General features: G+C 40.3%; 1 protein-coding gene across 10 annotated transcripts in view; it reads left to right on the plus strand.

Annotated features, from left to right (window-relative positions):
- LOC126494060 (protection of telomeres protein 1-like) overlaps positions 1-11,703 on the plus strand; it is a 54,206-nt gene that overhangs the window by 17,192 nt on the left and 25,311 nt on the right. For all 10 annotated transcript variants that reach the window (XR_007589919.1, XM_050131276.1, XM_050131279.1 and 7 more), the window contains 3 exons: positions 1,977-2,107; positions 4,898-5,188; positions 8,203-8,358. Coding sequence is in view for 9 of the 10 variants with exons in the window: in XM_050131276.1 (XP_049987233.1) it covers positions 1,977-2,107; positions 4,898-5,188; positions 8,203-8,358 (578 nt within the window). In the remaining variant the exon portion in view is untranslated. The remainder of the gene's footprint in view (positions 1-1,976; positions 2,108-4,897; positions 5,189-8,202; positions 8,359-11,703) is intronic.

The following is an 11,703-nucleotide window of genomic DNA, read 5'->3' on the forward strand; positions in this document are numbered from 1 at the left end:
TTTTGATTTTAGCCATCCTGACAGGTGTAAGATGGTTGTTTTGATTTGCATTTCCCTGATAGNGCCATTCTGACAGGTGTAAGATGGTATCTTAAAGTTGTTTAAAGATACATTCTTGTGGCCATTTGAAATTCTTCTGTTGAGAATTCCATGTTCAGTTCAGTACCCCATTTTTAAATTGGGTTTTTTAGAATTTTAATGTCTAGTTTCTTGAGTTCTTTATATATTTTTAAAAAATAAAATAAACTATCTCTTTTCATTATACATACCAATCCAAGTTCCCACTCCCTCCCCTCCTCCAATTCCCTCCACCTACCCTCCTCCCCGCCTCCACCCACTCTCCAGAGAGAGTAAGGCACATTGCTTTGGGGAAGATCTGAGGCCCTCCCTACTATATCTAGACTAAGTGAGGTATCCATCTAAAAGAATAGATTCCCATAAAGCCATTACATGTAGTAGGGATAAATCCTGGTGCCACTGCCAGTGGCCCCTCAGTCTGCCCCAGCCATGCCACTGCCAACCACATTCAGAGGGACTAGTTTGGTCCTATGTGTGTTCCTTACCAGTTCAGTTGGTGTTGGCGTTCTTATGTTTATTTTGCCACTGAAAATTCATGTTGCCAGATATATACAATAGAAGAGATACATACATATATATATATATGAAATAACCCCCTGTATTGGTTGGTGTTTGTCATCTTGCCACAAAGCTAGATGTATCTTGAAAGAGAACAATCTTAATTGCAAAAATGCCTCCATCAGATTGGCTGTTGCCAAATCTGTGGGGGTATTTTCTTGATTGAAGATTGATATGGGGAACTCAGTCCAACGTGGGTAGTGCCAGGTGGCCCTGGGCTGTCTAAGAAAGGATGCTGAAAAAGTCATGGGAGCAAGCCAGTAAACATTTACCCATGGCCTTGGCTTCAGTCCCACCTTGGTTCCTGCCCTGACTTCCTTCAGAGATGAAGTGTAAACTGAAATACAGTCTTTCCTCCCAAGTTGCTTTTGGCCATGGTATTTTCATCACAGTAATAGAAGCACCAACTAAGACCTTTCCTACCCTGATTTCTTTAAATTTTCATTGTTCTTCAGTAGGAGGACAAATGTTCCAATCTATTTATTCATTGCCAAATAAACTCCAGAATCTACTACAATTACCAAGCAGTGGACAAAAAAACAAACAAAACAAAAAAGGCAAGGAGAATCAAATGGCTATGAGTTTCACTGATTGTGTTGATACTGTTCCCCACAATCAGTTATTTCTTATGAAACTGCTGGACAGTCTTCTGACTTCCTATTCCAGCAGATGGATTTTTGCCCTGGCCTTCTTTGTAGGTGGCTGGGGCTCATTTGTACCTAGGATACATTTCTCACTGTATCCTAGGTGCAGTTTCCTTCTCAGGCTTGGTTTGTAACTTTTGAAGAACCTGGGGAAACACTGCATTTGCTTCCTGCTCTGGCCCATTTCCTGCCTCTGGTTTCTGCATCCGATGTCTTAAGGGTCAACGGGTGAGTCTTAAGTGTGACAATGTAAGGTACACAACCTCCAGATGTCAGTATCTTCAGAAGGGGAATATTTTACATCAGACTTTTTTTTTCTCCTAAGGAAAATGTTATTCCTTTAGAACACCATTGCTTCCTTTTTCCCTGTTGACTCTTACATATTTTGTGATTTAAAAATATCTACACTAATTTATTTCTTTGGATCTTTGGTGGCAATGATTTTCTTTTCTCCCTTTTTGATTTTAACGTTATGAAAAAGTTATTTGTTCTCTAGAAAAATAGCATATTTATTTTTGTTTCATTACAAGTCTGAAGGTTAATTTTTGTGGATTAATTTGGGAATGGTATCACATTATCTTAAAAGGCAATAATAGGGTAGAGTAGTATTTGTTTGACATTCTTAAATTAGCATATTCTTATTGTATAAATGCTTTGAAATTTCTTAATCTGTGTTAAATATTTTTTGTTTCCCAGATTATTGTTCCGTTGTAACAATTGTGGACCAGACAGGTGTGAAGTTAACATGCCTGCTCTTTAGTAGGAAGTATGAGGATCTTCCAGTCATTTATAAAGTTGGAGACATTGTTTGTTTCCGTGGGCTGAAGGTATGATTCGTACTTTCTACATTTACTAGACGTCTACATCGTTCACCAAAAGTATCTAGTATTAACTGTATGACCACCTTCTTAGAGGGCGACACTTAGCATTCCAAGAGACAAGAAATGCAAATGGTATCAGCTATCGATCATGTGAATGAATTTGCCTGCTCTCTTTCCCGAAGCACACACTTGAAGCTGTCTTTCTAACTCGTTTCAGTTTGTCCTCTCACTTCCAAGTATAGTTGGTGTTACCAAGTTTCCGTGTGGAATTTGTCAAGGATAGGGGCATACATCCTCATAACTTTTTAATTAATTTAATTTTATTTAAGTTGGGGTCTTACTGTTGCCCTGTCTAACTTTAAACTCCTCAAGTGTGAGCAGTGTAGTTCTGGTAAACTGAGAAGGGGAAGATTAAAATTCAGTTCGGCTAAAAGAACTTGACTCTTCTGGACAAAGCGCTGAGAGAAAAGACTGTACAGACTGCACCAGGAGTCTGCTTTGTGCCCATGCGTACTTGACTGAAAGCTGTGCTATACGGGCAGGACAAGGTCACTTGAGGATTGCAAGAACCGGAAACAGGAAAGGGATGCAGTAGGATGCTACAGAGCCATCCTAGTGAGTCTGCACCTCTTTGACACCATATTATTTTTCCTCATTACTATGACAAAATATTATCAGATGCAACTTATAAAAGTTCAGTGTGGCTCAGTTTCGTAGTAGAGATGTTGACATTTTTCCTCACAATGCTGCCAGGGCAGGAAGCAGAGAAAGCAAGAGTAGAAATTGGAGTGGTATGGACCCTCCTTCCGACAGCCTAGGCCCAGTGCTGCATAGTAGCCACAGACAGGGCTGCTACCACAGGAGCATGAGGCAAGTTTGCACACACAGTAACAGGTACCTTGTCCACTATGGTAAGACATCACAAAGTCTGCCTTATCTCGCCAAGATTATAGGAAGGCTTCTCGTGCACATCTGTTAAAAACCTATATGATTCCACAAGGAACACTCTTTGCAAGGTGAGTCCCACTAAGGAGGAAGGGCTTTGGGGAAACCCTGAGCTTGCTACAAATTCACCCTAAGAAGGCATAAATTCAAGCTTTTGTCCATTTCAGGAGCTCAGCTAGCAACTTGCCAAAATGACAAAACTGCCCCTCCAGAGGAGGTAACATAGTTCAGAACCTTTGTAGTGTTTCACTACAGGGTCTAGTCAAGAAGAGAAGCTCTGGGTACAAGTAGAGGAACTTAGAAGAAGACAGTTTTTAAAAAGCAATTAGACTTTCCAAATTAATTCCACAGGGGCACAGACATTAAGTCTGTTAAACAGTAATTTATCAGCAGATACTGTAATTTTCCCAAAAGATTAAGCAGAGCACCCCACTTTCAGCAAATTAAAAAATATTAAATGAGTAAAAAGAAATCAGTAACAGAAACAGACAAATAGAATCTGAAAAAGAAGCAAATAGAAATTCAATACCTAAAAGGAACAGCAAATGAAAAGTCTACTGGAGGGGTTGGTATGGAATAAAATTTAAAGATAGAGCCTAAGTCATTACCAGGTGTGAAGTACCAGAACTAGATAAAAATAAATGGAGCACAGTGGGCTTGGTGACAGTATCTGATAATGCAATTAGCATGTAGTCATTATGATACAGGAGAAAAGAGTGAACGGGATGTGGGGTACATACACATACACACATCCAATCTTAGAAAGTCAGCAATGCTTGGAGAAACCATGTTCCATATGGGAGAACAGCTGCAATGATTTTTGATAAAATTTCATTTACCTATAATTTTATTTCCAAATAAAATATTCTTCAGTAAAGTGGAACCTTTCCAAATAGAATCTTGTTAAAAAGTGGCAAAACTATTTGAGAGTGAATAAATATGAAGCTTTAAATCAGTAGAAAATACTGAATCAGCACCCACTGAGACACAAGGATTATTTATACCCCAGGAGTTAAGCGGTACCCTAAGAATAGCAAAGGAACAATAGGACACAGTTGCTGAACAGCACAGACTGGGGGCCAAAAGGGAATCGGCCCTGTGCAGCACTCCTGGGCCTGTAAGAATGTTTTTAGAGTGAATATGTCCTGACTAACAGCAAAGTATAAATAAGTAAATATCAAGTATCATGTGCTACCTACAAACTGCACTTAATATGAAGACATAAATTGGAACTAAAACTATAAGAAATAATTATCAAGCAACAAAAAAATGAAATGACTACATCTTACTATCAGACATGAAGAACCACCAGAAATCTGTGAAGAGAAAGGGGAGCATTCTAAATGAACAAAGTCAGTTCGTGAAGAAAATACTAAAACCACTTATTTGATAAATGGGCCTCAAGACTCAGGTAGCTAAAGTCCTTCCGGCACGGCCCAGCTCGCTCATGGCGAGGGTGACTTAGCCTCTGTTGCATGTGCTTGGTTCACACATGGGGGGCTCTGGATTGCACTATACCACAGAAATAACTGGCAAGTTATATTTGCCTCTAGAAAACTTATACTTCAATAAATTAAACACACAAATGTAAGAGTGAAAGTTTAGAGAATCGGGATAACTATTAGTTAGCTGCTGGTCTAAAAAGTATCAGTTGTACTGTTTTAAAGTTGCATGCTTATATACCCTGATACAGTGTGTGTTGATTGTATTGTTTCATGAATTAACTCAGTAAGAAATAGTAAAGGGTCACTCTGCTTCTCATACTAGAAAAACTTAACATCTCAAGTTCTTTGGTTCCTGGGTTTCATATCAGCTGTTTTGTTTGTTTTCTGCTTTGCCCCACGTTATTAGATCCGAGTATATAAAAACGAACTTCAGGCAATCAGCAACTATGGTTTTGCATCTTTGACATTTGATGGTACTGTAATGTCTCCTGTGACACTGCGCACTTCAGGCAAAAACTTTAACATCACTGCTCTGGACCACAATATGGTAGAAGCCTTGCGGGCTTGGGCATCCACACATGTGCCACCTTCCTCCACCCTACTGCCGCTCTCTGACGTCCACCCTATGCAGTACTGTGACCTGACCTGTCAGCTCCTGGGCAAAGCGGAAGTGGACGGGACATCTTTTCTTCTGAAGGTACGTTTTAAATCCTTGAGGCTGTGCGTTAGCACTGCCTGCCAGTAAGGAGCCTGCGGCCCTCCCATGACTGATCTCCAAGCTATTTTATACTGAGTTAAAATTCTTGATGTCGTGTTCTTGCATTTCTCTGTGCCTTCCCTCCGGAGAGAACACCATTGTCAGATGTGTACTTTACAAATGGTATGACATCTGCATTTATTTCTTATTTTAATAATAAAACCCACGAGTTCTTTTAGTGACACTCCAGGGTGTGTTTCTGCTGCTTTGTGAAAGTCAGCTATGTTGTCCCCCATCCACTATCAGGGTCTGTTCTCATTCAGTTCTGGCCCTGTCATAACTGCTTGACTCACGGGAGAGGCACAGGTAATACTGAGATGTTTCTTATAATTCTTGTTTTTAAAGCAGCCAAAAAAAAAAAAATAGTAACATAAGTAATGCCCATGAATGACCTGCAGAAGGTCATTACTTAATCAAATTCTTTGCTGGACCATACTTTTCAGGATTTTTTGAGCAGTACTGCTATATGACCAAGGTCCTGTGCTTAATTCTCTGTCACTTGTAATAATCAGACCATCAGTGAAATGTCCTGGTGCTTGGACAAGATTGAGGGCTTCCCCATGCTGCTGGCACGTGTGAAAGTCCAGCTTCACGTAAACAGTGCTGTGAGAAAGTAAATACTTGAAGTGAGCGAGTGAAGGGAGGCAACCCTGAACTGATGTCCCCTGACCAGCCACTAAACATTCCCGAGAACAGAGATGCTGACTCTGTGCCGGATTCCTTCAGACGATTATGCTGAGAAAAGCAGTTGAATTCTGAGCTAAAGCCTTGTGAGCTCAGTGGATAGCGGCAAAAGTGCATTTTCTCTCTCAAGCACCGTGTGAGTAGATATAATATTGTTTTTCACATAAGTCATCCAGCTCTTGAGTAACTTATTTGTACCTTGGAGAAAGAGTTTTTCTTTAAAAAATTTACTCTTTGAGAATCCCGTGCTTGTATGCAATGAAACGTGACCATAGTCCACTCCCTCATCTCCTCTAACTGTCCCTCATCTCCTCTAACTGTCCCTCATCCCTACTTCCTCTTGCAGCAGCCAGCAGCTGCCAGTCACTTCTCGGTTAGGGGTGATGCCTGGGCGGGTCCTCTGCCTTGAGGCTGCAGTGTTGATGAGTATGAACAAGATCAAGGAATTATTTGAAAATCAGCATTGAGAAGTGAATGTTAAAAAAGTTAAGTTTTCTTAAGGATAGTTTGTATCTAACAATTTTAATTTTATAAACTTCCTGTATAGAAATTATTTTAAATGTTTGGAAAAAGTGCACTTGAAACAAAACCTGTTGTGTGGACTACTTCTGTGTGCTAGAATGTTCTTTAACTATATGTGAAGTTACAGACATGGCCTTGTTGAAATAAACTTTAGTAATAGTCTGCTTATTGATATGCATATTCATAGACTGAAAATGTTCATACAATAACAAAAATTTCTTTGGAGGTAAATATGGTAACAATATTCTCTTAAAGACTTTTGCAGAATGGAATTTTGATTTTTTTTTTCTGATAATTTTTTTCTTTGAGATATGGTCTCTCTACAAAGCCCTTGCTGTCCTGGCTCACTATTTAGACCAGACTGGCTTTGAACTCACAGAGATCTCCCTACATCTGGTATTAAAGGTCTGCACTACTACTAATGGCCTCAGACATAATTTTTTAATTAAATATTAAAAACAGAAGCAAGCAGACATTATTCTCTCTGAATTATACCTGGTTAGTATGCAAAGTAATATAATTATTTCCTTCTTCAACCTTAGCACAGTACTAACTGTGGCCCCTTTTTAGTAATCATGGTGCATGCATTTCAGGTTTTCTCAGCAGCCATGTGTTCGCGTATCATTTCTGTTGCTGTGATAAGACCACAAGCAACCTAGGGAAGGGTTAATCTGGATTATACTTCTAGGTCACAATCCAGAGGATATCAGGGCAGGTACTCAATCAGGAACTTGAAGCTTGAAATTCCACACCAAAAATCCTCTAACTTTAAACGTAAAACTCAGTAAGTATGGCAGAAAGCATGGAGGATGCTACCACTTGTTCACTGGCTTATAGACCAGCTTGTGCTGAGCAGTTTTGTTTCTTGGTTCAGGACCACCTGCCTAAGGATGATGTAGCCCACAGTGGACTGGGCCCTCCTGTATCCATGAATAATCAAAGCAGTCTTCCTCACACAAGCCAGTCTGATCTTGGCAGTTAAGTGAGGCTCTCTTCTCAGACGAATCTGGGCTACGCCAAGTTGACAGTTAACCAGATCACCATGTTTTACCAGTGGCTTACGAATGTATTTTTTTTATTACATGTATATGTGTGGGAATATGCACATTTATACAGATGCCTGGAGAGGCCGTAGGAGTGTGTCTGACGGCCTAAGGTTGAGGTTACAGGCAGTTGTCAGCTGTTTGACGTGGGTGGTGGAAATCAAACTCATGACTTCTGCAAGAGCAGCATGCATTGTCAGCTCTCCGGCCTCAGTGATCTTTAAAAATCATTGTACTTTCGGTCTGTTCTTCTATTTGTGCAGTGTATGTACAGAGCAAATGCTTTTCAGTTGTAATTTGCTCAAGCATATTCTGTTCTGTTTAGTTTTGTTTTGTTATTCAGCTTGAAACTGTTATAGTTTCAGGATTTAACACCTCCAATCCATCGCAGACCTTTATCCTTGGTAGCAATGCAGAAGTCGTACATCCCCAAGGGGTGGGGTATGAGCACAGTGTCTTTGAGCCCAGAATAGAAAAAAAAAGTCAGTCTACGTCTGCACCGTAGTTTCATGTGGCATCGTGTGGTGATTTTCACAGCTTCTACATTTGTTGTATGACACACAGTACCTGTTTAGTTGCTCCATGGTCACAGAATAAGGGACTTCACACTTTAAAGCATCACAGATACCAGCGTATGTCTGTTTTTAAATTTGACTCTGTTTTTGCAAAAATATTCCTAAGATTTGCTTTACCACCCTATGACAGGTATGGGATGGCACCAGGACGAAGTTTCCCTCTTGGAGAGTCTGCATCCAAGACCTTGTGCTGGAAGGTGACTTAAGTCACATTCTGCGGCTACGGAATCTGGTGATAGACGTTGTAGTTTATGATAATCATGTCCAAATGGCAAAATCCCTGCAGGTGATGTTGACTAGAAAGATGTATGCTATTTTGTTTCTGTGTTCTTTTTAGTTGTAGTTTTTGTTGATATAATTTTATTTGTAGATTTATTTGTTATTTAGAGTCTAGAAATTCATTTCAGATTTACTTGTTTCAGCGTTTACATTTAGAAAACATATGTGTGTCTAAGTTAAAGAAAGCTCTGAACCCATCTTATGCAGCCATAATTTTTTATTATAATTTTTGAGAATATAATTATATCACATTATTTATCCCTTTCTTCCTCCAAACCCTGCCATGTATCTCTTCCCCTTACTTCCTTCCAATTCTTGGCCTCTTTTTCTTTGTTGTTAATGTGCATATTATTGTGTTGATTTATAAATATATAAATACTATATGTTTGATCTTTATAGTGTTACTTGCATGTATGTTTTAGTGTGACATTTGGTATTGGATAACGAATTGATGAGCTCATCGCTGGAGACTCTTTCTCCACTCTCAGCACCGCTGGGTTGCCTGCAGTTCTTTGTTTAGGAATGCAGTGTCACGGCCTTTCTCCCTTCCACATTAGCTGTCTGTTCATATCGTCCTTGTTCAGGTCATGGTTCGGCAGCCTCAGAGATGAGACTTCATGGGTTAGGTTCTCTTACATTTCTAGAGACATATTGTCACCATAAACTTCCAGTTCCTCTGGCTCTTATAATATTATCCCATGTCATCTGAAATGATCCCTGAACTTTAGGTGCAAGACTTGTGCTGTCGGTGTGTACTTATCAGGACTAGGCTCTACAATTCCACATTTTGGTTGTGGCTTTCTGGTAATGATCTTTGTCCATTATAAAGAGTTCCCTTGATGAGTGGTGATGACCACACTTGCGGGTATAAGGTCGTGTATTTAGAGTGTAGTTAGGAATTATGCTGGTTTGCTAGAGTAGCAGTTGTGGGTTCTCCTCCAGTCCATGACCTCACTAACCCTAGGTGGCTGGTGAGGTAGGTTCTAGTCAGATTGCAGAGCTGTTGGTTCCCACTAAGGTACGCAGGCTGCTGCTGCATCCTTGGGGTTATTGTGCCATGCTGGTCGTTGTTGAGGTTCACGGGCATTGTAGCAGGGTAGGACTCTCGGATGCTTCTTTCTTTGGAGCCTCACATGACATCTTCTAGTACATGAAAGCTTGTCTTCAAGGAGGGGGCCCTCAGGTCAGTTTCAGCTCAGGTTCTCTGTGAAATTTGTTTGGTATTAAACTATTTTTCTAGTATTTTTTACAGATGTACAAAATGACATTTTAAACTTTCGTCTATAAGCTAAAATCATACTTACTAATACACACTCATATCTCCATGCAGCCTTCAACAGTGTAAAATATTCATAGTTGTTACTACATCTTGGCCAATTATGAACCAATAATTGTAGATAGACTACAGGAAAAAATAAAGATATTGTAGTTTTTTGGCGAGAAAACTCTTGTTTTTAATAGTTCTATATTGGTTAGACTTTTGCATTTTGTGTTTTTACTGTCGTTCCTCTGCTTGTAGAACCCTACTGCATTATTGCTGAGACCACACAAGTGATCAGGCACATCGCACAGTAACGTCTACTCAAACTTTAACAAGATATAGCATTGTCTCCGGAAGGCATTTCTGATAAGAGCAACTTGTCTTTACTCTGTGATGTGTTCTCTCTGGCCTGTAAATCCGGATAGTGCAGTGTGGTGCAGGATAATAAACCCCCGGCATTCACTATGAAACTTCCTCTTGAAGAGTTACCACAGGTTCCTCTGAAGCAAAGCTGCCTGTGGGACCTTCTGGCGTCCCCACTGTCTCTGCCTCTTGCTTTCCAGAGTGCTCTTGACCTTTGTCTTTCATTCTCATTTTTAGAAAAAAAAAAAAAAAGACATTTTCAGATGTCATGAAAGACACTGAAATTTCTGCCTCTAATTTTCTTACATTTAAAAGTTAATGGTAAGGAAACCATGGTTTTGGCAGTTAAATTCGTGTTTATTAATGTAATTTTTCTCTCCAAATTTCAGTCTTCTTTCTAATCCTTCAAAGGTTACAAAAATCTGCTCTACTAATAAAAAAGTAAGAAGCATTTCAAAAATCATTGAGAAGTCGAAATTGCTTCATTTACTATCCTAGTATCTCACTTTGGATACTTCTTAGAAAATGCATATTTCCCTTGTGGTTTTCTGTTTTGTTTTTCTGAGGAGCCGGTAATCCCTCCTCTTGCCTCCCTGTCCTCAGAAGCACACAGGGGCCACAGAAAGTGAAGTGCCCTGGCATGAAGGGGTGGTGGTGGGAGAATGGATCTTCACCCTGACCACTGTGCTCCGTCGGAGAGTGCAGAGTGGAAGCTGGCTTGGGCTCCGTGTCTCTCCCTTCTACCCTCTCCCCTCCCCCTCCATTTGATGCCTCTTCCCACTGTATTATGTCACCACAATGAAGCAGGATTTGTAGGGACAAAGAGAAAGGTGTGTAGTGGCATTTCATTTGTATTTTAATAAATAAAGCTTGCCTGAGTTGAGAGCGTAAAGCAACCCCACTGGTCAGCCTTACACACCAGGCAGTGGTGATGCACACCTTTAATCCCAGTAGCTCCTTTAGGTGCCATAGAAACCAGGTGGTGCATACCTTTTATCGCAGGGTTCACGCCTTTAATCTCAGAACTAGACAGGATTACAAAATGAGAGGAGACAGCTCTGTCTCATTCTGAGATTCCTGGAGGCAGGATTGCCATTTTTGGACTGCGGTCGTGGTCAGAGCCAATGGCTCACTGCTTTGCTTTTCAGATCTTCAGTTTGAACCCCAGTTTCTCTCTGAGTTTGTATTAATTGTGCTTCAAGGGCGCCTTCTCACCTGCTGTAGTCAGGAACGCTATTTTTATGCAAGTGAATGAAGTGTCCTTTTCTGCAGCCCTTTGTTCATGTCTACATAAACGGCAGTGCAGTTCACGTTGTGTGTCTTGTCCCATTAGGTGGAGTGGCAGTCTCTGTTCAAATGGGGTTGTCCAGGCTAGGTTTGAACCCATGACATAAACAATACACAGTATACCCCAATACCTGGTAATAGAGACTTATACCACAACACTACATCTAAATGCCTGTGTGTAGTGAGGAGCGACGGGCTACTTCCCTACCACCCCAGCTCCCGGCCGCCTGGCTAGCTTATGCCCTGAAATAATTACACGGAAACTGTATTCTTTTAAACACTGCCTGGCCCGTTATCTGTAGCCTCTTATTGGCTAATTTTCACATCTTGCTTTAACCCATTTTTTAAAATGTGTGTAGCACCACGAGGGGGCTTACCAGGGAAGATTTTTTTGTTGTTGTTTTTGTTTTTGTGTGTGTGTGTTTTTTTATTTAATTTTTT

Source organism: Alexandromys fortis, unplaced genomic scaffold, assembly GCF_014885135.2.
Source record: "Alexandromys fortis isolate MF-2015 unplaced genomic scaffold, M_Fortis_MF-2015_v1.1 scaffold_364, whole genome shotgun sequence".
Lineage (NCBI taxonomy): Eukaryota > Metazoa > Chordata > Mammalia > Rodentia > Cricetidae > Alexandromys > Alexandromys fortis.